The following is a 26564-nucleotide window of genomic DNA, read 5'->3' as shown; positions in this document are numbered from 1 at the left end:
TCTACGAGTTTCCTGGTTTCTTAACTGACCAAACGGTATTCTTTGGCCGTATCCGAGTAGCCCACCATTATATACTCTAAGCCTTTCTGTGCGAACTTTGATTTCTTTGTTTTATCTAGAGCTATCGCTACTGAGCCAAAAACTCTTAAATGCGATACCACTGGCTTTCTACCTGTCCATATTTCAAAAGGTGTCACCCCGCTCAAGCAGCTGCTTGCCACTCTATTTCGCAAATACGTGGCAGTTCGAATCGCTTCTGCCCAATAGCATTCACTTAACCCAGCATGCAGCAACTTGACTTTTAAATTCTTTAAAAGCCTCGAAAACCTGATCTTTGGTTTTTAGGAAACTTACTGATACTTATCTTGAACAATCATCAATGGCGAAATATCGATTGCCTCCCATTGACTGCTTTTGCATTGGACCGCATACATCAGTATGTATTAAGTCTAGAACGCCCTTTGACCTGTTTGTGCTCGATTGAAATGGTTGCACGCAAATTTTACTTTTTGCGCATGTTGCACACCCTTTTTTTTGGCTTGTATATGCCCTTGAGCCCTATTACCATCTCCTTCTTGCCCATTTCCTTTAATGCGTCAAAATGTACATGGCCGAACCTATTGTGCCACTTGAATGCATCTGCCTCAACATTTACAATGTTCATACACTTTTCCTGATTGTCCTGAACCATAAACAATCTATTTTCCAGATGTGCCTTTATAACTATTTTTCCGTTTTCAAAAATCATCGCTTGATTTTTCTCAAACATGTTTTAATAGTTTTGTGACCGATATAAAATTGTACTGCTAATCTGGTACCAAGATAACCTTTTCCAGCGTAACGGATCTATCACCGAACTTTACTTGAACAGTTCCATGCCCTTCAGCAATAAGTGATTTACCGCCGGCTAAAAATACTTTTTGATTATCTTCCGTGAACGACACAAAGCGTTCCTTGTCACAACATAGATGCGCCGTTGCGCCACTGTCTATGCACCATGCATTTAACATCTGGTCATTTGGCTTAGCTAAATTTAGGATTGGTACATATTTTTCTGGTTCCACTTTGGCATATTCGGTTACGCAAAGCATTGTACCCAATCTTTCCCCGCTTTTACTGTTTGCGCCCTTGTTGTTTGCTCCTTCCTGCTTGCTTTTAGCACGGCATTCCTTAAAACACTTTTTGCCCTTCTTAAAGTTTTTCTTAAAATTTTTGTTGTCATAACTGACGTGTAGTTCCGCGCTACTTGTAATTTCCTTGCTAATGCTATCTTCCTGCCTATTCGCTTCTTCAGAAATTTTTATTTTTAGCATGCTCAAGCTCGGCAAATCATCTCGCGTCTCAATCGCAACAACAAAACTTTCATACGATTTAGGCAAACCATTTAGCAACACAACTGATAAGATCTTTTCATCAACCTTTATGTTGACCTCTTCTAAAGCCTCGTGTACCACCTGGAATTTCCGCAAATATTCCTGTGCACTTATACCATCCGACATTTTTAACGTCAACAATTGTTTAATTAAAAGCACTACCCTTGCTGGTCCGCTTGGCCTGTGAATTTTATTTAGCTTTTGCCATGCCTGTGACGACGATACACAATTTTTAATATTGTTTAGTTGGGTCGATTAAACACAAAAGTGAAATTGACGCCAACGCCTTTTGATCCTTTAGTTCAAAAGCTGCACGTTGCTCATTTGTTGCACTTTCACTAAGCTCAATTTTACCACTGACGATTGGCCACAAATCATTTTGTATGAGAACACTTCTCATCAAAACTTCCCATGTGCTATAATTGTTTTCGTCCAGTTTCTCAATATTGAAATTCATATTTCCACTCATTTTTTATACTTATTGTCCCACAGTGCAAAATTTGTAACTGTCGATCGTCTCATGCACAAAGCAACTACGACGACAATACTGTTGTCCGTGTCTTTCTTTTGTTTTTTCGTTTTCTTTTAAGTATCCCTCCGAGTTGCTATTTACACACACACACTCGCGATTTTCTATGCCTTGGTATACACACTTTTGGGTATACACACTCGCGGTTTTGTGCGGCTTGGCATACGCACTTTTTGGTATACACACTTGAGTCTCCGTTCGCTTTTGTGTTTCTTGATCCGTTGGGACTGCTTTATTTTGGACTTTAAACCACGGCAACGGTCCGATTCGCTGCAAAATTCTAATCAAAAAAACACAATGCGAATCTCCGTTGAATTTGTTCAACTTGTTCTTTTGCCTTTCTATGTACACACATACACTAATGAGTCTGTTCGGAGCAGAACCCAGCCGATTAGCTGCTTGCCAAATAGCACCTAATTCTTGGCCCTCAGCCGCTTATTTTGTTTGTTACTTATGTCTATGTCACTCATTTGTTTGTTAAAGCTCTGCGCTTGCTTGCCCTGCTAAACGCTCTCTGCCAGCTCGCTCTTCGCTATCTCCGCTTTGCGTCTGCCTACCGAAGTCGGCCGAGCGAAGCTGCGCTTAGCGATCGGAGCGGCAATGTAAAGGGCAGGCAAGCCACACTTGCAATTTGGATGTCACGCATTAAAGAACATATCGTAATTTTATTTCTGCGCCGAGTTTTATTTAATTCGAAATAATTAGGCGGCCGATTGGGGATAAAAAACATTACATTTAAATGAATGATGATATAATAGGAGTGCAAGAAAACAATAAAAACGATTTGAGTAATACAAACTGACAATCTTGTCAGGGTTTATTATGTGGTTTCCATCAGCTGCAGCTGCATTTCGATTCTCCAGGAGATTAGCTTAAATTATTCAATTAAATAAGTAACGCGTCGAGTCGTCGTCCAGTGTCTTTGGTTATGGCACCCTTCTCCTCCTACTTCTCCTGATTCAGTGAATTGATGAACTCCTCCAGCTTCTCCTGGATCTGCCGCACTTTGACTGTCCAACGAAATAAGCGGCCACAAGAACGTCCGAATGTCCGAATGAAAATCGATTTTGGGTTTCACTTACTCAGTTCCTCGGCCAGCAGCACGCGCTTGCCGGTCAACATATGAGCCTTTTTATCGTCATCCTCGCTGAACTCATCCAGCACCGCCTTGATCTCCTTGTCCAGCCGTCTTGCCTCTCGATTGATTACCTGCTGACGCAGCGCATTGCCCGTTATCTTGACGACCTGTTGGATGCGCCAGAAGAGCACGACATCACTGCAGGAGATCTGTATGGTATGGGAGAGGTTATATACATATATATAATGAAAGTGAATGTGATATGTTTCCCGCTTACCTCGCACTCGGCACCCTGCTGAGTGTACAGGTAATATGCCTTGCGGCAATCCTTGGCCCGCTGCAGGGCCTGATGCAGGAAGTGTCTGAAGGAGAGAAAGCAAAATAAATACCAAAGAAATGTAGAACATTATCTCTCATCACTTACTTCCTATACACCGGGAACCATGTCTGACGAATGTAGTCTGTATCCACATCGACGTTCTCCCGCTGCACATTCTTACGCACCGTCGTCAGCTCGTCGTAGCTCAAGGTGGGCAAATGTTTCTAAGGATGCCGGATGTACACACCAAGTGTTATTTTATTAATAGAATTCCATTCCAGATGCATGTACTACTTCATGGCTTACCGAATCGTTCTTTAGTATCTTGTCCAGTTCGTTTTTGACACTGCGAAGCTTCTGCTGATCCTGCGTGAGGTATTGCCAGTGGCTGAGGCGCCTCATTTGACCCGGTCCGAACATCTGCGCCAGCGTCTCTTCCGTTTGCACGAGCTTGGCATTGACGGAGGTCTCCAGGAACTTCACCGCCTGGTCCCACTCCGCCTTGTCGTGCACAAAGCGATCCTCCAGCGTGTTCAGCTGTATCACGCGCAACATGTCAATGGCCTTGTCTTCCCAGCTGTGCCGCCTAATAGCCTCGTCCACCACTGCGGCCTTAAGCTGGTAGAAAATGCCGTCGAGATCCTGGGACTTCTTTGAGTGGTCCATCAGGGAAATGAACTCCTGCTGCAAGGCCTCCCAGCCGGCCTCCACGGACTTGGCTGGCAGTGCCTGCTCGGCCCACTGACGCAGCTTAATGTCCACCATCGTGTTGAAGGAATCTAAAGGGACGGAAAATAATCAGAGATTAGTTTATCGGTAGCGGCAAGAGGCAACAGGGAACAAGTATGAACACTCGATCCCAAATCGATTACCATCACTTGATTTAATTATTGAATTGTGGAAATCATTGGGCAAATTAACGGATCCGTCATAAAATGCAAAACAAATTAGAAACGTTCGGCCCAAAACGCGTTTGTGGGCTCCCAAAATCTGGTTTCGTTACAGATGCTCGTAAATCTTCCCATCTTACGCTTTCCGGCACCGCACAGCGCACATGACTGCACATGAGCCTGCTCCGACAAAGCTTGCTGCTGAATCACTTGGGAATCTTGGGAAGGGAAGACTCAATCGGTGTTAATGAAGTTGGGGAGTGCACACAGTAAATTTACACGCATGATTCAAATGGAATTTGGGCAGCATCGGAGAAGCCATCAAACCGGTTTTGAAATTTTCGACGCATGTGATTCCCTTCGCGGGTATTCGAATGCGAATGCAAGGCGTGATAAGTGTAAAATTAAACAAGCTAAAACGGTGCGACATCCACAGACAAAACCACACACGTGAGGGAGGGCTTCCCCCGGGGCAGACCTCCGGCAGAAACACTGCTTCCATCAACAAACAAATACACAGAGAGACGAAGCACATCGGGGGAAGTGCTTCCAACGACGATGACGACTTGCGACGGCGTTGGCTTACAACTTAAGAGCTTACTACTACAAAATATTACTTTGAGAACCTGACTGAGCAGCGGGCAGATAAATGTTCTCAAACACATAGTTCGAGAGCTTCTCCCAGAGCTTAGAGTTGAGTGTGTCGTCCCACTTCTTGGCGGAAATTTGGGAGAGCGTAACCACCTCGTCGAGTATTTCTCCTTTGGCCTTATCGAACAGCTCATCGCGTCCAGATTCGCGCAGTCTAAATATAAATTGAAATTCTCGTTAAACGGACTAAAGATCGTATGGTCACCTCTCACCTGGGGAAGTTGTTTTTCCATTCCGTTTCCAGATTGAATCTGGTTGCCTTAAATGCATCCGCCTGCTGCTCAAGGGTCTCCCGCACCATTTTCCAGAAACGATCTAAGACTGCCATGCTCAGGTTTCGGCTGGTCACCAGGTGGGGCATTATGACGCTGCGACGACTGCAGGGCAGGGATAAGTGAAGGGAGATTAGTTTCAGACAATAGCCTTGCCGAGGAATTGAATTGTGTACTCACTGGAAGAGCTTTGAGTTCTTGAAGAAGTCCTCTTCGTACTGACGTATGGCCTCTATACTATCATCCTTGCGACCGCGGCCTGTCACCACAGCGTAATAGCCAAGGGCCTTCATCGGGAAGAGCTTGCCAGAGAGTATTTTTCTTATCCTTTCGGGATCGGCAAGCTCCTCGGCCAAGTCCACCTTGGTTAGCACAAATATGGTTCGTCGACCCAGGGGATCGCACTGCATGACCAAGTCGGTGACATTGCTGCGCTCCGCGTCCACGGATCCATCCTGAATGCAGAGTATGATGGCATTTGGATTGCTCATGTAGTGCTTGGTCATTTGGTGAATAGAGTCCTTTGTGTCCGAGGCCATGTCCACTGTCATAGTCTGAGAGAAATCACACTACACTTCAGACTGGGGGAACGGAGAAACGGAGTTTCGAATAATTAACGAAATGATGCCCGGCAGATCCACCAGTACAATGCGCTGAAGTCCAGGGCCCTTCACTGTCATGGATATGACCTCATTGCTCACCGTCTTGCCACCGCGCACAGAGGCCCGCATGCGGAACTCCACCTCGCGGCGCAATTCAGCCAAATCGGACTCCTTGGTCAGATCGTATTCTCGTTCCGAGTCGCGAAACTGGGCCACATGGTAGGGTCCTTCGGCGAGCGTTACTTTGACCGGGGCACGAGTCATCATCTCACCACTGCCGCGGGGAAAAATGCGAGCCTTGGCTATGGACTCCAGCACCGAGGTCTTGCCGCTGCTCTGGTTCCCGACCACAACGACACGCGGCAGGTGATCTGCCATGGTATATCCCGTATCGTAGCCGGTCAGCTTGTCCAATACCTCCGAGTACATGTCGATGAGGGTCTTTTTAATCTTCTTTGCTGAGGTCTTTTTGTTGGTTTTGAGCAGGAGAAACTGTGTGCGCAGATCCCGGTTCTCCTTCTCCATTTTCTCCAGCTCCTTTTGGTATTTGATCTGTACATTCATGATCTCTGTCTGCAGCGTTTCCACCTGGTTCTGCATCATTTCTGTTGGAGTAAGAGCGTTATTCCTAATATCCTTCTGTGTGGTGAGGGATTTGTTTAGGCATACCAAATTTCTTGGTACTTCTTCTACTTCTTCTACTGACTCTCGTCAGTGGTGATACCCAAGGCGGCGACAGTTGTCTTGGACGACAGGTCCTCCTTGGCTGCAATAGAGTTCGCAATAAGTTTCGATTACAAAGGCCTGGGTGTGTAACCTACTTTCGACAATCTGGACTCCTTGATAGTCAGCCGCTTCGATGGCATCGTCCAGGCGACTGTCGAACCACGAGCGCCATTCAGACAACTTATCTTCGCCAAGCTGCTTGAGCTCCGGATCTACAAGCAACAAACACCCTAATATCAGTATCATTCAACGTGCAATCATGTGCAAATCGAACCAAGTCAAGTGTATAATGGAAGCATACGAGCGGTGTTGTCCCCGCCCCCACCATGATCATTTAAAGTGAGAGAGAGAGAGAGAGATTGGGAACGGCAGAGAGGGCAGGGCAGGAAGGAGATCAGTAGCCTAGTACTCACCGATATCGATTGCATTCTTGACCACTGCACCGACCTCGAGGAGATTCTTCGAGAACTGGCTCCATCTCTCGTCCTGAGGCATGGCGTCCTGCAGCCACTTCATGTCAGGGAAGCCATCCTTCCAGTCCTCGTATTTCTGCAAGATCGCATTTTGATCAAATAAATGTCACTTTGCATATTATATAACCGCCAATGGAAGCGTGAGCTCACTTTGCTTAGGGACACGCCACCGCCAATGGCACCACCCAGCACGAGGTATCGCAGCTTGAGGGCTCCCCTCAGAATGCGCACCACCAGCATGCCGTAGCCGCGAGACGGAGGCGGAATCGACCAGCCCCTCGCTGGATTACCGGCTAGCAAGAATTCTTCATGTCGACAGTAGCGCCCGTTACCGCTGCCACTGGCATGCTGGCTGTGGGGCGGACGACGTGGGTGGCTGGTGATGCTGCAATGGTGGCGTGCAATGATTACAGCAGGCAACCTTCGTGGAGTAGACAACAGCCCTTTTTGCGGTACGCCTAGAAGACAAGAGAAAGACAAGAAATCGGCACACCAAAAACAGCGAATGTTGGTTTTGCAGCCTTTAGACTTAACAATGCTTACCGGTAAGAGTTCTGATAGATGCGCAACATTATTGCTGTTCGGGGCTGCAGTTGCCACACAGATTCTATTGTTTATTATTGGGAATTACTTAATTTTCTTTTCGCAAAAATTCATTTCCTTAGATTTGTTTTATTTTTTTTTTTTTTTTTTTAGCATTTAAGTTACCAAGCTACCCGTGAGTAGCGTGGGATTATTTGGCCGCCCGCCTTTTGAAGGTGGAAATTGCCAAGTCAAAGAATAGAAGATGTTGGAGTACTGTTTTGTAAGATATGAATATTAGTTTATAAGATTTGAATATTAGTTTAAGATTTACTCATCGATAGTATTATAAGAAATACCAATGTACTCGATATATCGATACTTGTCCTCGACAAGTATCGATATGCCAACACACATTCATTCGAATACGACGATCAAGAAAGAAGAACATATAATAAAACCGTGCTATTAAAAGTTTACATATCAGGTGTGGGGTTTGCCCAAAAAAAAACTCTGTGATGAACTATGCAGACATAAGAGAGAAAACCAAAAGTGAACTTAGCGACATATTGCGTAGGCAAAACGTATATTTTGATCAAGATGCCAACATACACCAATTACGTACAGCAGTAAAAAAAATCATGGAAGACACGCATGAGCTAGGAAATACGGCGCCAAGCGCAGACGAGACTATGCAGGCAGACATTTTTGCAGTCCCGGTTGAGCGCGAGATAGATAGAGACAACCGTAGTGCACAACACGCAGTAAAAGCGGCGCCAGAAGAATATGGTGAAAATGTGCAGAAGCATTCATGCCGCGACAAGACAACGCTTGTTCGAAATTGATAATGCGATCAGATGAATACGAAGAAGAATCGCGCCGTTTGCAGCAGTTGGAACAATTGTACGTTTCTCGCAAGCGCTTATCTGATCTCAAATTAAGAATATTGAAAACGGAGAAAGAGGCTATGGAGTTGGAAACGTCGAGAGATTGCATCGACTTGACACACATTGAGGCGTTGATGCGTCCATTTTCTGGAGATGACGACCAGCCTGTAACCAGTTGGATAAGTAACTTTGAGGACATTATGAATTTCCATGGTGTATCCGAGTCCAAATGCTGGATATTAGCGAAGCGGCTGCTAGGCTGATCGGCGAAGGCGTACATCGACCATGTGGCGCCTTTGACTTGGCAATTGATGCGAGCAGAATTGCTCAACGTCTTTGAGCAGAAAGTGACAGCGTGGGACATTGGAAAGCGACTGGAGGCACGGAAAATTGCAAATAATGAAAGCGCATTGCAATATTTCGTCGCAATGTGCAGCATAGCGTCGCAAGCAGACATGGCCACGAGCGATGTGGTCAAATTCATCGTAAAAGGACTGCAGGACAAGACGGGCATGGCAGCATCCATGCTATATTGCAGCACACTCAACGAGTTGCGTGACAAGATGGTCACCTATGATAAGGTCAGAAGAGCTCCTGGCGTCGTAGCAATTCGTAGCGAAGGTATGACAAAGGGAAAACTAAATGTGAGTATGGCATTTGGGCAGCAGCAAGGTGGTGGCGCAATGCGTTGCTACAACTGTCGGCAATTTGGGCACGTTATGAAGAAATGCAGTCAGCCAAAGAGACCGGATGGGGCATGTTTTAACTGTTGGAGTACCAGCCACCTATATTCGCAGTGCCCGAAACGAAAGATGGCCACTAGGGTAGCTGCAGTTCAAGATGAGGAGCGACCAGGAGAAAAAAACAACGACGATTTAGCGGCTGTCCAGTTAATCACTTTATGACTTCCGTTTGGTGAACAAAGAGGCGTCAGTATTTTTAGTCTATTTGATACAGGTAGCCCTGTAAGTTTTATTCATAAGTCTTTGATACCGAAGTCGGCTATAGTTGAAGCCTATAATGAAGTTAGGAAATACTATGGACTAGGAGGACAACCAATTCCCATATCGGGAAAATTTAAGTGCCATATTGAATTTTGCACAAAGAAATATATCGTTCTATTAAACATCGTAGATGATAACATGCTGCCTTTGCCGGTATTGTTGGGACGCGATGCCCTCAAAGTTATTGAAGTAAAATTAGTTCATAAGAAAAATATCAATGCGAAGCAACACACACCATTAAGCTCGTTAAAGCAAAAAGCTATTAGTTTAACCTGCGCGTCTTTATTCACCGAACGTAAAAATAATATCAACATAAGACTATATGATAAGTTAGATGGTAATCAATCAGAAAGAAGCGAGCTAATCAAACGTTCTAATCCATTTAAAAATCAGACACAAGAAAACTCAAGGAATGACAAAATGGCCATCGAGAATATGAATCAAGGCGACGAGTTCAGTAACTTTTGTGCGGCGGTAGAGATTGATGAAGAGGAACATATTAACGTAGGTTTCGAATTTGGCCCCACTCTTGCAGAAAAGTGTAGGGAAGTTATTAAGACATACTATTTACACAAAGAATTTGACTTTAAAGCACCACCAAAGTATCAGATGCAGATTCGTGTAACAGAAACAACACCATTTCATTGTACTCCGCGTCGTTTATCCTACCATGAGAGAGAGAAAGTAGCTGAAATAGTAGATGATCTGTTAGAAAAGAAAGTAATCCGTCATAGTGAGTCTCCTTATGCTTCCCCGTTGGTCCTAGTAAAAAAAAAATCAGGAGAACTTCGAATGTGTGTCGATTACCGTGGTCTGAACAAACGAATTGTTAAAGATAATTTCCCATTGCCCCTTATTGAGGACTGTCTTGAGTTTTTAGAAAACAAGTGCTGTTTTTCCATTATAGATTTGAAAAGTGGATAGGCGTAGAAGAAAAATCAGTTTCGTATACATCGTTTGTGACACCGCAAGGACAGTATGAGTACTTGAGAATGCCCTTTGGGTTAAAAAATGGATCCGCTATTTTTCAGAGATTTATTTCGGAGCTCTTGAGAGACTTTATTAGGAACAAAAGCATTGTAGTGTACATGGATGATAAATTAGTAGCGACTAAAACAGTTGAAGAGCACATGGATATATTAAAAAGACTATGCATTCGGTTTAGCGAGCAAAATTTAGAGATAAATCTAAAAAAGTGTAGGTTTGTCAATCGAAACATCGATTTCCTGGGGTATAAAGTTAATCAAAACGGAATAGTTCCTAGTGATTCCCATATTGAGGCCTTGAAAAAATACCCAGTCCCTCAAAATGTAAAAGCACTGCACTCATGCTTGGGATTCTTTTCGTATTTTCGACGTTTCATGTTGTCATTTGCGACGACAGCTAAGCCCTTGGTGCAGTTGTTAAAAGAAGGTGGTCCGTTTCCCATGAATAGAGAACAGGTGAAGACGTTTGAAACTCTTAAGAATGCGTTGGCAAATCCTCCGGTATTAGCAATTTTTAGCCCAGATAGAGAAACGGAATTACATACAGACGCAAGTTCATACGGTTATGGCGCAATACTGATGCAAAGACAAGATGATGGGAAGATGCACCCTGTGTCTTATTATTCCGGCAAAACAACAGAAAGAGAATCACGTTATCATAGTTTCGAACTAGAGACATTGGCTATAATTTATGCATTGAGGCGTTTTAGAGCATATTTGGAGCATAGGTCCTTCAAAATAATCACGGATTGTAATTCGTTAGTACAGACGTTAACCAGAAAGTCAATTAGTCCTAAGATAGCACGGCGGTCCCTAGAGTTAGAGAACTATGATTACTCCATTATGCACAGACCTGGAGCCAGTATGGCGCAAGTTGATGCGCTGAGCAGACAAGATCAAGTGACGAATATGTTAGAGGATGGTTATAGAGTCAAATACGGTTTAGAAAAGTCTAATTTAGAAAAAGATGAGAGTAGAAAGCAATATACAAGGAATAGTGTAAGTAGAGACAACCCTGGTAGTGAGCATAGAGGTACCGTAGAGAACCCTGTGATTAAGTGTAGAGAATTAAATATCAGTAGAGAGCGTAGTAGTACCGTACAGAACCCTGCGATTGAGTGTGGAGAATCAAGTGCAGTAGGAAGTAGATTGGGAAATAGGTGGAAGTCTGATGATAGAGAGAACCTTGGTAGTGATTGTAGAGATAACATAGAGAATAGTGAATATAGGGAAGAGGATGGATCGAAGATTGAAATTAGAGATTTGAGCCAATGTAGAAGAAGCGTTAACGATGTGGTGGGGGGAGTAAAGTACATTAGTAATAGGAATTCAGATAAAGAGAAAAAATGTGTTGAGGATACAGTAGAGAGGGACAAGTTAGAGTTTCAGGAGGAAAGATTACTAAAATCATTGATAGTTGGGGTAGTAGGTGCAACGCCAGAAGATGTTGATTTGATATTGCAAACAGAACAGATGCGAGACAAGGAAGTAGTTAGGATTCGAAAAATGCTAGAGGATGGAATTGAAGTAGATTTTGAAATGATAGATGGTATTGTTTACAAGAGGAGTTGTGAAAACAAACTATGTTTCTATGTACCAATGTGTATGGAAGAGCAGTTGATAAGGCGGTCACACGAAAAACTAGGACATCTGGCCGCAGAGAAGTGCGTGAGTGACCTTTTGAGGACCTACTGGTTTCCGTCAATGAGAAGTAAAGTGGCAAGGTTCATCAGAAACTGTCTACCGTGTATACTACACTCGATGCCTAAAACAATCCATAACAGAACGCTCCATAGTATCCCAAAGACGTGTGTTCCTTTTCATACCCTACATGTTGATCATTTGGGTCCGTTGCCGAGTATTAGATCTAAGCGAAAACACCTCCTTGTGGTAATAGATGCATTCACTAAGTTTGTCAAATTGTTCCCGGTTAATAGTACCAGCACGCGGGAAGCGAGGATGCCTTAAGTAAATATTTTGATTTCTATAGTCGCCCTACTAGGATAATATCAGATCGTGGGACCTGTTTCACCTCGTTAGAGTTCTCTAGTTTTCTGCAGGAGAGAGGGATAGAGCACATTAAGGTAGCTACAGGTGCACCGCAGGCGAATGGCCAAGTGGAGCGGGTGAATCGTGTTCTTACTCCTATGTTAGGAAAACTGTCAGAGCCCCTTGAGCAAGCCGATTGGTATAGGTTGATGAGCAAGGTAGAGCACGCCATTAATAACTCCGTTAACAGCAGTACGAAAAAGACACCTAGCACATTGTTATTTGGAATACCCCAGAAAGGACCCTTTGTAGATGAATTAACCGAATACCTAGAGGAGAAGTTAGCGTCAGAACTTAGAGAGTTGGAAACTATAAGAGATATAGCAAGTGAGAACATACGGTTGTCGCAGAAAAGAAATGAGAAGATGTATGCCCATAAACATAGAGCCCCATTAAAGTATGAACCTGGTGACTATGTAGCAGTCCGGCATGTGGACACAACACCGGGGATCAATAAGAAGTTCGCACCAAAGTATCGAGGACCGTACAGGATCAATAGAGTATTGGATAATGATCGTTATGAGGTTGTCGACATTGAGGACTGTCAGTTGACGCAAATGCCATTCCGAAGTATACTAGAACCAGCAAGGCTTAAACCCTGGGTAGAGTGTAAGGATAAAACCATGGTCTCATGTTGTTAATCGATGAAATAGTATGTTAAGTAAGACAATACCGAATAAGAAATGTTTAACCAACTGTATGCCTTAGTGTGTAGATCGTGGGCGATCTGTAGTCAGGTTGCCCGAATGTAAGATATGAATATTAGTTTATAAGATTTGAATATTAGTTTAAGATTTACTCATCGATAGTATTATAAGAAATACCAATGTACTCGATATATCGATACTTGTCCTCGACAAGTATCGATATGCCAACACACATTCATTCGAATACGACGATCAAGAAAGAAGAACATATAATAAAACCGTGCTATTAAAAGTTTACAGTTTATAGCTTTACATCAATTTCGTCGATGAATTCAATTAGTGTTTGGTACGCGCTGATGTTTTCTTTTTCAAAGAATTTGTAAATATCATTATATTTTCTTAGAGATGGGAAGTTTTGCCTTGTTGTGTTGTACTTTGTACAATTGAAAATTAAATGCGAGGCGTTATCGATACTATCGCATGTATCACATATGTTACTAGGAACTACATGCATTTTGGCGAGAGTGTGCCTATCGAATGCGTTACCACTAAGCAGTCTGTTGATTCTTTTAGCGTCAATGGCTTTAAGCTTAGTTTTATTTAGGAACTACGGTTTGGATGATGTTGAGGGGAAAAGCGAGCAGTAACCTCGGTGCTTGATACTAGCAAACTCGGCGTATTCTCTCTCCCATTCTGCTCTTAAGATTCTGTGTATTTCGCACATAGCGTCTTTAAGGTTCCATTTAACCACTGTGTATTTTCCTCGTCTGTGGGCTTCTTTGGCTGCTGCGTCAACTGAAGTGTTCTGAGGGATTTTAGATGTGGATTTTGTTGGATCTTTTCTCTGATTTTGTAGGCGATAGAGTTATCCTGAATGTTCTTCGCCAGAATGAGGGCCCCGTTTCTGCTGTCTGTCAGGAGCGCGACACGAGGAAAATTGTACAAAATTGCATGGTCTAATGCCTTCTCGATAGCAAGGAGCTCGGCGGACAACGAGGAAAGGGTTTTGTGCGTGTAATAGCTATCTAAAAAACCTGTCCTATCGTGCAGGAAAGCGGCGCTGGAATGCCCATCTGCGACTGACCCATCCGTGTAATAGATTTCAAAACCACCCTTTGTCAGCTGATCCTTCTTTTCCCCGTGGAGCAGCATGATACCTGCCTGGTCTATAGCGTGCTTGTTGGGTGTAGAACCCTTGAAAAATTCTAAGTCGGAGCTAATTTTAGTGCAAAATGAAGCTGTGTTCTCGAAAACCTCAACTCTATCTATTATGCTGCCAAACTCCCGATATGCCTTAGCGTAGCCCGTGTTTAAATCCCTATTTGCTGACACTGTTTCACTTGCTGGGAGATTAAATGCAAACACCTTAACCAACTCTTTCGCCGCCAGGAATCTCATCCTGTAGTCCGGGGGAAGTTCTCCTGCCATGTGATATATGATAGGAACGGGAGTACAGATTATCAGACCCAGCGACTTTCTGAGGTGATGGTTGCAGTGGGATTTGATTTTGGCCAAGGCAGATTTGGACAGGTTGCAGAATGATGAGCACGCGTACTCTAGCCTACTTCTGACAAATGCCTTGTAAAATATAAGCCCTCTTTTGGGGCTGATACCATAGTGACACCCACTGAGTAATCTGAGAAACGCACAGTTTCTGTTCGATTCCGAGATGGCCAGATCAATGTGACCAGAGGCTGAGTTGTTTGCTGAGATAGTCCTGCCTAGGTATTTGATCTGCTCTACTTGTCTGATCTCAACTCCTTGATGCGAGATATTTAGCACAGCTCTACGATTGTTAAAGTAAATCACTTTAGACTTCACCGGATTGAATGACAGGTTTAGCCTATTGCATTTTTCTTCGAACTTATCTATACTGTCTTCCAGCAAACCTTTCTTTATGAAAACAAACTATGAAAAAGTCATCAGCATACTGAAACCGTAAGCAGTTATGACTGTTAATATCATGTAGTTCGGCTGTGTAAAGGTTAAAAAGGGTTGGGCTGAGACAGCTACCCTGGCTAACACCTCTGTTCACCTCTACCTCGCTTTTGCCCTTTATGAGAATTCGTCTGTTAAGGAAGTAGATTTGTTTTAAGTTCTTGTTCAATTTTTTCTTTCACGGTCTGGTCTGACTTTCAGTGTGACCGAAACGAACTTAGCCCACTTAAGCCCCCTTTGTTTAAACAGGATAACAACTTGAGTTAAACCGCGCCAAAGTTATGCTGTAGTATATTTTAAAAATAAGACATCGAAGTAATTGCAGAAGTCGGTTATCATGGCAACCGGCAACATAATCGGAGATGGCCAGAATGGCGGTAAAAACCGACGCAAATCTCCCCCACGTTTTTGCTGTGATAATGCAAGTTTATTTAATTATTTAATTTATGTTTAAATTACTTAATTTAATGAAATAATAAAATGTAGCTTTAAAATATAACACAACCCGGGCACACAAATGGGCAGGCACAAGTTGATTTTAAAACGCAAATAAATTTACAGGGCTTACACTTCCTCTCCGTCCATCCTTTATCTAAAAATATGTTTAGAGGATGAGCTCTTTTTTCAAGACATATTCCTGGGATTTTTGGATATTTCTAATATATATATTGGTAACTTTACTTGTTCAATTAATACATGCATATTTGCTACGTAATATATTTCGCTTAACCAAGTTTTATATTTAGAATGCACTTTGCAATGAAGTAACTATTTATTTATATTTCTATTTATGTTTTTTGTTTATGTTTCCGTTTCAGCATCTATTAAGAGAAATTCACAACGGGAAAATACTTTCCCAGCCGGCGAATTTTCTTCATGGTCACAAAGCATTTAGAGCCGGTAACATGTATTGCTTTGGTAAGGCTTTTATCCTTCAAAATCAGATCGATCTCTTCGATTGAATTCAGATTATAAATATCTTTTGGTGTTTCGTCGTTGGATTTCTTTTTGTTGCTATTGCTATTGCTCTGGCTATGGTTGTTGTTGTTCAAGTGCCTACTAAGATTGGTGTTATTAGTAAAATATTGCTCTTGCTGAAGCGTAGCTTTGGCTGCATTCAATCTGTGCATGATTTGGTCCTTGGTATCATGAGGTTCCGGTGCAGCTACGGTCTTGGGCTTCGTTTCGGGCTCCTCATCATCATCGTACTCTTCCTTTGTTTCGGCAACGGAGAATGTGCTGATGTTTAAGTTGGACTGCAAATATCTTTGATCGATATGTTGTCTTGATGTGGACGCCGTCGCAGCCTCGCCCTCGGCGTAGCTGCGGTGCCGCAGCTCGAATTCCTGAGCCTCTGTGATACGATCCAGCGACTGACTCTCGCGCATACGCCTCCTTCTTGTGGCTGACGATGTGGCTGTCGTGCCCTCTATTAGCCCCGATTGCTGCTTCTCAGCTTGTGAATGCTTGTCTACATGGTCTTTCGGCTGTTTTCTATTCTTTTGTGTGTGAGATTTGCGTGTTTCTTCAGATTTATTTGGCTGCAATTGGAATATAATTTTCAATTTCGGTAGACAGAGGAAGAGGCTGGTCGGTAGTAGATTTACTTACGTCCTTGCATTGTCCTTGTCCTTCCTTCTTGCCGCTTACGCCACTGCTTTTCGAGATGAAATTTGTCGCACTGCTGGCCGAACCAGGCGGCGGATAGAGTTGATCCTGCGAGTCGCTGGAGTCATCGTGAGAGTCCCGCCGGTGCATGCGAAACCGTGTGGGAGTATCGCCCACGAACTTATTAATTTTTTTCTTGTTTCGCGTCTTTGTGTCATCGTCGGAGGCCTCTGAGCTGCTGCACGACGGCGTGCCTTTGTTAAGTTTTGTGCGACGGTGACTGAGCACCGGATTCTTACTGCTGCTCGGCAGGGGCTTCAACTTGCCAACCTCTAGCTCCTTCAGGCCTCTCAGGGTGTCTTCGTCTATCTTGGCACTTTTCTCCATTTGCTTGAGCTTCTGAGCCAACGTAGCATCTACGGCTACGACTATCTTTGTGCGTGAATTTCGAGGCACTCCTACTGCGGCGAGGACAGCGGTAGGGGCAGTACGCCCCTGCACCGCTCGATTGACGAGTCCTTCAGCAGTAGGTTCCAGTCGCGATGTGGTCACTTTTAGGTCATTTCCAACCACAGAATCCTCGCTGGCAGACTCCTCCTCGTCTTCCTCCCGCACAATACTGCACTTGCGACTCCGCTTGTCCTAAACGAATGCGAATGCAGTGAAGTTCCAGAAAACAATAGAAATAGTATTGAACTTACTGGCTTGCCGCCGTCGCTTACTAATTGGGCTGCGGGCGTCACGTTGATGCTGATGGGGACACCCTTGGGGGCTTCTGTGGGACTGGGTTTCTCAGCTACCGGCTTGCGGCTCGCATCCTCCGCTCTATTAAAGGATATTTTTAAAAATTGTGTGTATTCCTTTTGAACGCCATTGCCATTCAGCACTTACTTCATGCTTGCTTCATTCAGAAGCTTCTGCTTCTGTGCCTGTTCGTCTCGCCGCCTTCGCAGCCTCATTTCCGCCAGCAAAAAGTATGTGGCCGTTATATGATTGTACTTATTCTTGTCGAGAGCCCTGCATCGTATGAAATCGAAGGTTAGCCAGGAGTAAACCAGGTCTTGTGCGGTATCTACTCACTGCACAATCTCCTCCTTGGACGCAATATTTCCGTTGATCATTTTCTGTATGATAAAGGCATGATCCTCCTCACTGAGCTGCTTGCGGCTGACCAAAGGCAGAAAATGCTCGGTGGAAGTCGAGTCCGGCTCGTCGATTGGCTTCAGCCAGTCCGAAGAGGCCAATTCCTCTACAGTCGCTCGCTTCTTGGGATCCCGTACCAGCATCGAAGCAATCAAAGTGCGGCACTCCGCCGAAACGTGCGTGGGCACAGTGTACTTGCAATCCATGATCATGGTCAAAGTCTCCGAGTCGTTGGCCTTCTCGAATGGCGCCTGTCCGACCACCAGCATGTACAGAATGACACCAAGCGACGAAATATCTAAAAGATAAAGCCAAATACCAGCTAGAGTTGAGTCTATCGCCTAACCAAAGTAACCAAATCGACACACTCACCTACTGCAGGTGCATCGTACGAATCACCCAACAAGATCTCCGGAGCGGAGTAGGCCAGGCTGCCGCAGAAGGTTTCCAATTTTTGGCCGGGAGAGAATTTGTTGCTGAACCCAAAGTCGGTGAGCTTGACGAGGCCGAGCTTCTCGAAAAACACCACATTCTCAGGCTTCAAGTCCCTGTGGGTTGCGTGTGACGCGCCGCACCACGAAACGGAACGAAGCGAAAAGTTACGTAAATTGCTGATCGGTGGACTGTATTATCAGTGGGCGTGAATGCGAACTCACCGGTGTACAACGTGGAGCTGATGACAGTACGTGATCGCACGTAGGATTTGCCGGAAATACTTTCGCGCCAGCTCCTCACTGAGTCCGGCTTCATTCTTCATTATGTAATCGTACAAATCTCCCCCGTCGCCTAGCTCCAGCACCAGGTACAGCTTGGTCTGTGTGTCCATGACCTCGTACAATCGGACCACATTCGGATGCTGTACCAGCTTCATGCAGCTATTGTGGGTCAAGGTCACACATTGCACATTAGTTGACACGACAACCCATGGCTTCTTTTAGACTCTACTCTACTCACCGCACTTCTTGGAACAGATGCGCCTTAGACACCTCATCCAGCTTTGACTTATCAACGACTTTCACTGCCACCTTGGCCCCAGTGAACACGTGACGCGCCAGCTTCACAACGGCAAAGTGGCCCGATCCCAGTGTCTCCTCCAGATCGTACAGACCGGCGATCCCAGATCCCAGGCCGCCACCTACAGGCTGCGTTTCCAGAGTCATGTTGAGTTGAGTGTTTTTCAACTTTTTCTATTGACCCTCAAGCCGAGCTGCCTATCCGGCGAGCAAAACTGTCCGCGATTAGCTAAAACTATAATTAAATGGGAAAGCATTTCGGGCCTCAGTTTTCGTTGGAAAAGCGGGTTCAACTGGAATATTTTCTAATAAGCATCGACCACAAATCGAATGTTTTGCAGACGCGTAGCTGAACACGAATTCATGCTTCACTGATTTCTTATTCACATTGATCCTTTTTATTTTGACTTTTGCACCAGCCAGGAGCAGCAGCTAAGAGGCAGGGCTGTTACACAAGGGGATGGATGTTGAAAGGCAGGTCTGTTACCGTGTTAGACCAGAGCAGTGCCAGAGCCTCCAGCAGCCGCATTTTGCAATTTCTGTGGTCGAAGCTTGCCCTTACGTTGTTATTAAAACGGCGAAACGGTCACACATGAAAATGAATCTTAGAATCTTTGTATACACATTTCGTGGTTGCATTGGTGTCGATGTTTTGCTACGTACAGTTTTGAGGTCACAATGTGACAGGGATGCATTGAAGTTTAAGCAGCCGATAGTAGCACCAATCGATAGTGGTCTTGAAGTGTAGTCGAATACGACCATAAACAACAAAATTTAATTCCTTTTTATTGATTGAACTGTCGTGGGACTATTCAATTGTGTGACACAGAGTCCAGTAACTTTGGTATCACCTGCGATTGCTACACATCGATTGGCCACATCGGTAGCTGCCCGGCCGTCCCCTATAGAGCTGTCAAACCATCGATTGTAGCGGCTAGCACCATAACATCGATACTATCGATAGTGCCCTCGTTGGTTTGACACCTCTAGTCCCCTACTCAAATCCAAATTCCTCAGTCAAAATATAAAATTTACAAATATATAATAGAAAAATATACAAACAGCGAATAAGTAGAATGAGTTTTGGGCTTAACACACAATCGCAAAGTACACATGTAGAAATCAATAATCGTACTCTGGAGTCGGACCTGCCACAAAAGGTGAGTGTGTGAGACCACGAGCTGGACTGTATTTCGTTCGCATTGTCTTGACCAATCAGAAGTGAACTCTATTACATGACTTTCGATTTTGTGACATTGACAATCGTGTGAAATTGTTCGTCCTTTCCTCTTGCAGCACGCAAACGGACACGCTATGGCAGATGTCGACCATGACCCGTATTTAAACGAAAGAATCATGAGTTCCCACGAAGCGCTCTTCAGTGGATCGTTGAACTCGCTTGCCCAGAAAGACGAGAGCATGGAAGAGGATGTTGTCGGTTCCGGGACAGGCCTCGTCGGACTGCTAAACATTGCCAACACATGCTACATGAACTCGGCACTCCAAGCGCTGAGTAATCTGCCGCCCATGACTCACTACTTCATCAACTGCAGCGATCTGGTGGAGTACATTGCGGATCAGAGAGCGAATGCCCGAATCTGTAAGCCAGCGGGTCTGGCCAAGAGCTACATTCGCCTGATGCAGGAAATCTGGTCGGAGATAGAAGACCCCAAAGGTAGATTCGTCATTGATTCTGATAGATGGAACAAAGTGCTATTCAAAATGTGTTGTTTACAGAATACATCGCCCCCCGTGGCATTTTGTATGGCATACGATCGGTGCATCCGATATTTCGGGGCTACCATCAGCATGACACGCAGGAGTTCCTTCGTTGCTTCATGGATCAGCTGCATGAGGAACTCACGGAGCAGGTTTCTCCACAGCCGCGGCAATCGCAGCAATCGCAACAGCGTCAGAATAAACAGCCCAACGAAACTGACGACGAAAACGAGGATGAAGTGCCGCCGAAAGCGAATATGAAACGTGTGAGAGCAGCATGTCCGAAATCGCGGGGGAAGTCCTGATAAACACCGAATTCTTTGTTACGCCCAGCCGAACTGTCATCGGTTCAAGCACTGCGATTCCAGAGGCTCCTCCAAAGCCGCAGCAGCAGCAGCAGCGTAAACAGAAACAACGTGAAACGTCGTCAGATCAAAAACCACCAATAGAGTCGGCTCGTTCTATCATCAGTGACGTGTTTGACGGCAAACTGCTCTCCGCCGTTCAATGCCTCACCTGCGATCGGGTGTCCTCACGGCAGGAAACATTCCAGGATCTTTCACTGCCTATTCCCACAAGAGACTTTCTCAATGTGCTGCACCAAACGCATAGCCTAAGTGTCCAGAGTCTGAGCGCCGCCGAAACATCAAGCAGAACCAATGACGGCTGGTTGGCGTGGATGTAGGGCGTGTTTAGATCGTGGCTTTATGGACCCTCGGTAACAGTCTACGATTGCATGGCCAGTTTTTTCAGTGCGGACGAGCTCAAAGGCAACAGCATGTACAGGTGCCAGTTTGCATTAGTGAAATAAGTGTATTCCAATTGCTCGTCCGCGAAGAAGACAAACATCTGTCCAACTTACACCCCTTCTGCGATTCTGACATTCAGTTTTATGTGACGCGCGAGTGGCTCTCCCGCCTGGCCACCTTCTCCGAGCCGGGTCCCATCAATAACCAGGAAATGCTGTGTCCCCATGGCGGCGTTCTACATTCCAAAATGCCTATGATCAGCCAGATTGCAGTGCCGATTTCCCAGCCCCTGTGGGACTTTCTGTGCAAAACTTTCGGCGGTGGACCGCCAGTGAACATTCTCTTTGAGTGCGAGATTTGCAAGCGCGCGGCTGAGGCGATCTCCAGGCGACAGCAGCTAAGCGAGTTTACCAAATTGAACGGGCTTCAGAGCGAGTTCGACTCATCTTCCATTTTTGCCATCGACATGCCCTGGCTGCGGTCTTGGCAGAACTTCTCCCGCGGTAAGACCTCCAAAGAGCCGGGCCCCATCAAGAATGATGGAATAGCCTCTTCCACGGATAGCAATTGTACCATCCGCAGTGTGAGGATGGGATCGGATTATGCTCAGCTTAATGCGCGCTCATGGCGGCTCTTGCACGGCATCTATGGCGGCGGACCGGAGATCTTGCTGCGACAGGCTCTCTCTGACGACGACGAAGAAGAGATCGAAATCATAGACCAGGACGATGAGTGCTATGACGTAGAGTCGCCAGAGGCTGAAGAGGAAGATATAACGGCCAATAGTTACCTGGGTAATCATTCCGACACCGAAAGCAGCCGAGGACGCCGCACCACCCCGAGTCCAAGTGTGAGTCCCGGCCCCTCGCCAAAGCCGCAGCCACAGCCGACCGTCGAGACGACCACGACCCCCATCCATGAGCAGCACAACACCTCAAAATCAAAGCGCAGCAGAACCAGCGTGACTACCTTGCGGCTCAACATGCGCAAGCGAGGGAAGCGAAATCGGAGTAGCTTCAAGCACGCGGATATGTTTGGAGCCAAAGGTTAGAAACGTTACAACTCAGGCACAAAGAGTAGTTAATTATTAATGTTCGTTCTGCTATTACAGGGAACTACAATGTCAAAACCAATGCGGAACCACCAGCAGCAGCACCAGCAGATCGGGATAAGAATAAGGAAAGGGGAAAGGATAACGAGGAGAAGGAAAAAACCACTGCATTTCAAAGCGAATACAGCATACCAATATCGATACCATTCCAAAGTGACAATTTTCAGGTCAACGGCTTGCCGGAGAAGTCGCGCGAAAAGGGCAAGCGGCGGAACAGTGTCGGCGGCAGCAAGACAAACAATAACAAGGAGAACGTCACCCTGCAGAAGTTTGTGACGGTGCGCGAGCCCTCTGAGCCAACGGATGAGAGTGAGATTTGATCGATAGCGCGGGCGGATCCAACATGCCAGCCGAAAAACAGGCCACAATCAAGGTTTAGGCGCAGACAGAAGCGCCATTAGTTTATATACCTCAGTGTATAGCTGGGTGGAGGCTATATAAATTGTGTAAAAATTGTATTTATGAATTGATGATAATCGAAGTGCTATCGCCGTTGCATTCGCATACGCATACACCTTTCTAGTTTTATTAGCTATAATTGACCCAGGGACAGAGATGGAGAGGCAAGGCCCGCTCCTTGCCGAGATGAGCACTCAAACGATTGCACATACAGTAGGATGATTTAATTGAATTGGAAAATAAATCAGAATATGCATGCATCCATCAACCAGGATTATTGGTAAATAAGAGACAAAATTCTTGAAACCTCCCGTTACTATTATAATAAACAAAAAAAAAAAACAAATAGAAAGCCAGAAGAAGCATAAATCCAACCACATACACAGTGTATGTGTATATACAACCATATCCACAGTGTGCCCATAGCACATCCATAGCATAGCCAAGGCACCGGAACAGCTGCTTTTCGGGAACAAAAAGAACCTCCGCCAGAGCGATCATCATCAGCCTCCTCCATCCTACGTCGCTCATTTCTTTTGGACCTTACTTAAACCTCCGCATCCCGACTTCTCGGAGCGCCCTAAACCTCCGCAACAAATCTTCTCGGAGCGCTCATAAACCTCCGCAACAAATCATTTCGTAGCGATATTAAACCTCCGCAACAAATCGTACTTAAGCCTTCGCGACCTAGACCAAAACCGGCCACCCAGAAGGAAGATACGAGCCCCTACTAAACTCTATTTTTGTATCGCTTAATCCACGCCTTCTTGAACCACGAGACACTTTCAGCTACCATATCCAGAGGTCTAACAAATTTCTGGGAATCCCCAACGCGGCGAGCATACGGCCGTAGAGTCGTCATAGTTGTATTCTATATTTTGAAGAATACTAATTGTGGGTGCCACATCTGCACATGAGTTTTGTTTGCTGTAAATGTCCAAATGTTTGCGCAAGGTGCGGGCCTAGTCCAGCTGTTGAAACTTAAATTAAATTAATTAAATATCAAATCTGTTTCGGAAGCAACCACTGTTCCTCATCAACGATCTTTCATTTTCCAAATCTGGAAAATGTGACGAACAGCATGATCGATTTGTCCCAGTCAATAAATAATTTGGTCAAAGATTGCTCCAGTCAATAAATAATCTTCAGAGCTCGTGAAGAACGTCTTCCACAAATTAAACTTCGCTAAGACCACTCATGGGAAGGATAGGACTTTGAGTTGAAAACGGTGCATGGGACTTATTACGCCATAGTCTCTTTTGTGCTACAACAATAGGATCATTGTAAGCAAATATACTCCTTTGGAGTATTTATTTTCTTTCTATATTTCTTATACCCATACTAATAATTAATAACAGAAAACTTTACTGTACATCTCAACATTGCCGTATTCGTTTTCGCTACCGACGACGCCTCGGGCCTTCTAGTCCTTAGGCAGCAGCTGCTCATGGGGCAGCTGGTACTGCTGATACTGCGGCTGCTGCACTGGCTGATACTGTTGCAGGAGGGCTGGTGGAAGTACTGCGACGGTGGCGGTGGTCCCTGCAAGTATTGTACTTGATTCAAGTACTGCAGCCGCTGCTGCAGGTGGTGGGCCCTTTGCTCTGAGGGCCTCTTCCAAAATACGGTTAATTTGTGTACTTCATCGTCGACCTTCGATCCCTCTCGGAGTGGATTTTATCCTCCGTCGACCAATTCTTTCGGGCCGTACTCAAGCTTCCCAACTTCTCGGAGCGCACATAAACCTCCGCAACAAATCTTCTCGGAGCGTACTTAAACCGTCACGACCTAGACCAAAATCGGCCGGACGATCACTCGAACCAGCCACTTGCGCGGCCACCCCGATGGAAGATATGAGCCCCTACTAAGTTCTGTACCATTAAGAACAATAAATCAACTCTATTTTTTTATCGCTTAATCCTCGCCTTCTTGAACCACGAGACTGTCTTTCAGCTATCACATCCAGAGAACCCCAACGCGGCGAGCATACCCCGGCCGTAGCGCCGCCACAGTTGTATTCTATCTTTTGAAGGCTACTTTTAGGGTCGGTGCTTCATCCACACATGAGTTTTGTTTGCCTTTAGCACAGCATTGGTACACTCCACAGTAGAATATTTATAGAGTCCGAGGATCACATTGACTGTGACCTATGCGGATGGCCCCTGTGTGGACCCGAGTGTCAGCTTACCCAGGAGCGGGGTCAGAAGGTCAACGTTCACGAGTTCAACGGCTCCCATCCGCTGTACACCTGCGTGAGCACCATGCGCTGTCCGCTCATCGGTGAGACAAGCCCGGAGAAGGCGAGCAAGTTCCAATAGCTGGAGTCCCTGGAGTCGACCAGGCGTGGGTCCAACCAGTGGAAGGCGGACCTGGCCAGCATTGGCCAGTTCATACCCAAGTGAGTATCAACATTTGGGAAGACTCTTGATGCGATTCTAATCTAATCATCGGTTTTCGGCCAGGTTCTTCAAGACAGAGAAGTTCAGCGAGGAGGAAGTCATGAGAGCAGTGGGTGCCCTCCAGATCAATGGCCACGAAGTCCCCACCTCCGATCCCCCGCACGTGGCCGTCTTCTATACGGCCTCCTTCACGGAGCACTTTTGCATGCCGAATCTGGCCAAGAGATTCAACAAGAACGGACACTGCATCCTGTGGGCCCCGCGCGAGATCAAGAAAAACTCTCACTTGAGCATCTGCTACTCAGACGCAATGTGGGGTACCGCTGATCGACAGCGGCACCTCGTCCAGACGAAGCTCTTCAAGTGCGCCTGCGATCGCTGTACGGATGTCACAGAGCTGGGCACCAACTACAGCGCCATAAAGTGTGAGGACCGACGGTGCGATGGTCTGATGCTGCCAAGCAAAACCGACGATTGGAATGGAAGTTGGAAGGGAGTGTCACGGCGTATCGCTGTACCGTGCCCCCTTTTAATACTCCAATAACCTTGTGCTCCTTTCCAGGTGCCACGAGTGCCAGAAACAGGTACAGAAGCATTATATAGACCAGATCCTGGAGCGGGCGGGCAAGGACCTGCAGAGTATGGAGAAAACGGCCGAAAACGGGTTAAAGTGAGTGGTAAAGTTGTCTCAACTCGGCACTCTTCTCGTCTGCTCTCCCTTCTGCAGATACCTGAAGCACTACGATAAGTGGCTGCCGCCGCGGCACTACCACATGAGTGAGGTGAAGATTCTGCTGGTCCAGCTCCTGGCCAAGGATCAGCAGGAGCTGATGGTAACGACCGACGACAAGTTGGCACTGAAGCTGCAGTTCGCCTGGGATCTCGTCCAACTATACGAGACCATTGCGCCATGTAAGGGCCGTAACTGATATTTTGCAGCGTATGCGGGGGGCGTTATCTCAAGTGATTCTATCCTATTATGTGTATCCACAGGTGAGGTACGCACGCTCGGCACGCTTTGTTTCGAGCTGCACTCGGCCCTTGCCGATCAAACACGTCGTGTGTCCCTGGAGACGAGTCTGTCAACCAAGGACCGGCTGGAGGAGTCACTCCTGTACGTGGACAAATGCGTGAACTACCTGCAGTACGAGTCGGACATCTTTGTGGAGGTTCACATTCTCAAACAGGCCAAGATCAATCGCGATGCCTTGCGCATGGTCATGAGGATCTCCTAGCTGGCCTCCCCCCAATCCATTGCCAGCAATTGAATCAGAGTACCCATGACGTCCAGAGATAATCAGCAATTATTCAGAAGTGCCAGCTAGCCTCTCGCAGGGGGTCTCAAGTGCATGCCTATTTCGAAATCAGAAATAAATTATCATTACTGGATTTGCTTAATTGTCTACCACCGACTGATTTCCACAATCGGATTCGCCGAATCACCGAACAGTACCATTCAATCTGCAGAGTAATGCTA

The 26564-nt window shown here is 45.6% G+C and overlaps 2 protein-coding genes and 2 pseudogenes across 6 annotated transcripts; 2 read left to right on the top strand and 2 right to left on the bottom strand.

Annotated features, from left to right (window-relative positions):
• Nucleotides 1–2721: 2721 nt before the first annotated feature.
• LOC117193156 (dynamin-like 120 kDa protein, mitochondrial) lies at nucleotides 2722–6955 on the bottom strand. Of its 3 annotated transcripts, none has more exons than XM_033397888.1 (12): nucleotides 6854–6955; nucleotides 6536–6652; nucleotides 6384–6480; nucleotides 5730–6319; nucleotides 5293–5666; nucleotides 5053–5217; nucleotides 4807–4994; nucleotides 3606–4078; nucleotides 3405–3523; nucleotides 3258–3342; nucleotides 2985–3189; nucleotides 2722–2912 (listed from the first exon to the last, which is right to left on the bottom strand). In XM_033397888.1, the coding sequence occupies exons 1-12, from the start codon at nucleotides 6866–6868 to the stop codon at nucleotides 2848–2850; spliced, it is 2493 nt and encodes an 830-aa protein (XP_033253779.1). In that variant the 5' UTR covers nucleotides 6869–6955; the 3' UTR covers nucleotides 2722–2847. The 3 variants fall into 3 exon arrangements, with proteins under 3 accessions (XP_033253779.1, XP_033253780.1, XP_033253781.1); XM_033397889.1 differs by having other exon boundaries at nucleotides 4816–4994; XM_033397890.1 differs by lacking the exon at nucleotides 6536–6652.
• Nucleotides 6956–15589: 8634 nt separating this feature from the next.
• Nucleotides 15590–19375, bottom strand: LOC117192236 (SNF-related serine/threonine-protein kinase-like). 3 transcript variants are annotated; one of them, XM_033396902.1, is made up of 9 exons: nucleotides 19198–19375; nucleotides 18652–18945; nucleotides 18354–18572; nucleotides 18070–18245; nucleotides 17635–17995; nucleotides 17446–17571; nucleotides 17256–17379; nucleotides 16558–17196; nucleotides 15590–16487 (listed from the first exon to the last, which is right to left on the bottom strand). In XM_033396902.1, exons 2-9 carry the CDS (start codon nucleotides 18855–18857, stop codon nucleotides 15771–15773), a joined length of 2568 nt encoding a protein of 855 aa, XP_033252793.1. In that variant the 5' UTR covers nucleotides 18858–18945; nucleotides 19198–19375; the 3' UTR covers nucleotides 15590–15770. The 3 variants fall into 3 exon arrangements, with proteins under 3 accessions (XP_033252793.1, XP_033252794.1, XP_033252792.1); XM_033396903.1 differs by having other exon boundaries at nucleotides 19273–19375; XM_033396901.1 differs by lacking the exon at nucleotides 19198–19375 and having other exon boundaries at nucleotides 18652–19079.
• A 113-nt stretch (nucleotides 19376–19488) lies between these two features.
• On the top strand, nucleotides 19489–23030 carry LOC117192238 (annotated as a pseudogene).
• LOC117193822 lies at nucleotides 22633–26485 on the top strand (annotated as a pseudogene).
• The last annotated feature ends 79 nt before the right edge of the window (nucleotides 26486–26564 follow it).

The sequence above is a fragment of the Drosophila miranda genome, assembly GCF_003369915.1.
Source record: "Drosophila miranda strain MSH22 chromosome Y unlocalized genomic scaffold, D.miranda_PacBio2.1 Contig_Y2_pilon, whole genome shotgun sequence".
In the NCBI taxonomy this organism is placed as follows: Eukaryota; Metazoa; Arthropoda; class Insecta; order Diptera; family Drosophilidae; genus Drosophila; species Drosophila miranda.
Note: the sequence above shows the minus strand (reverse complement) of the source record. Positions and strands in the feature narration are given on the sequence as shown.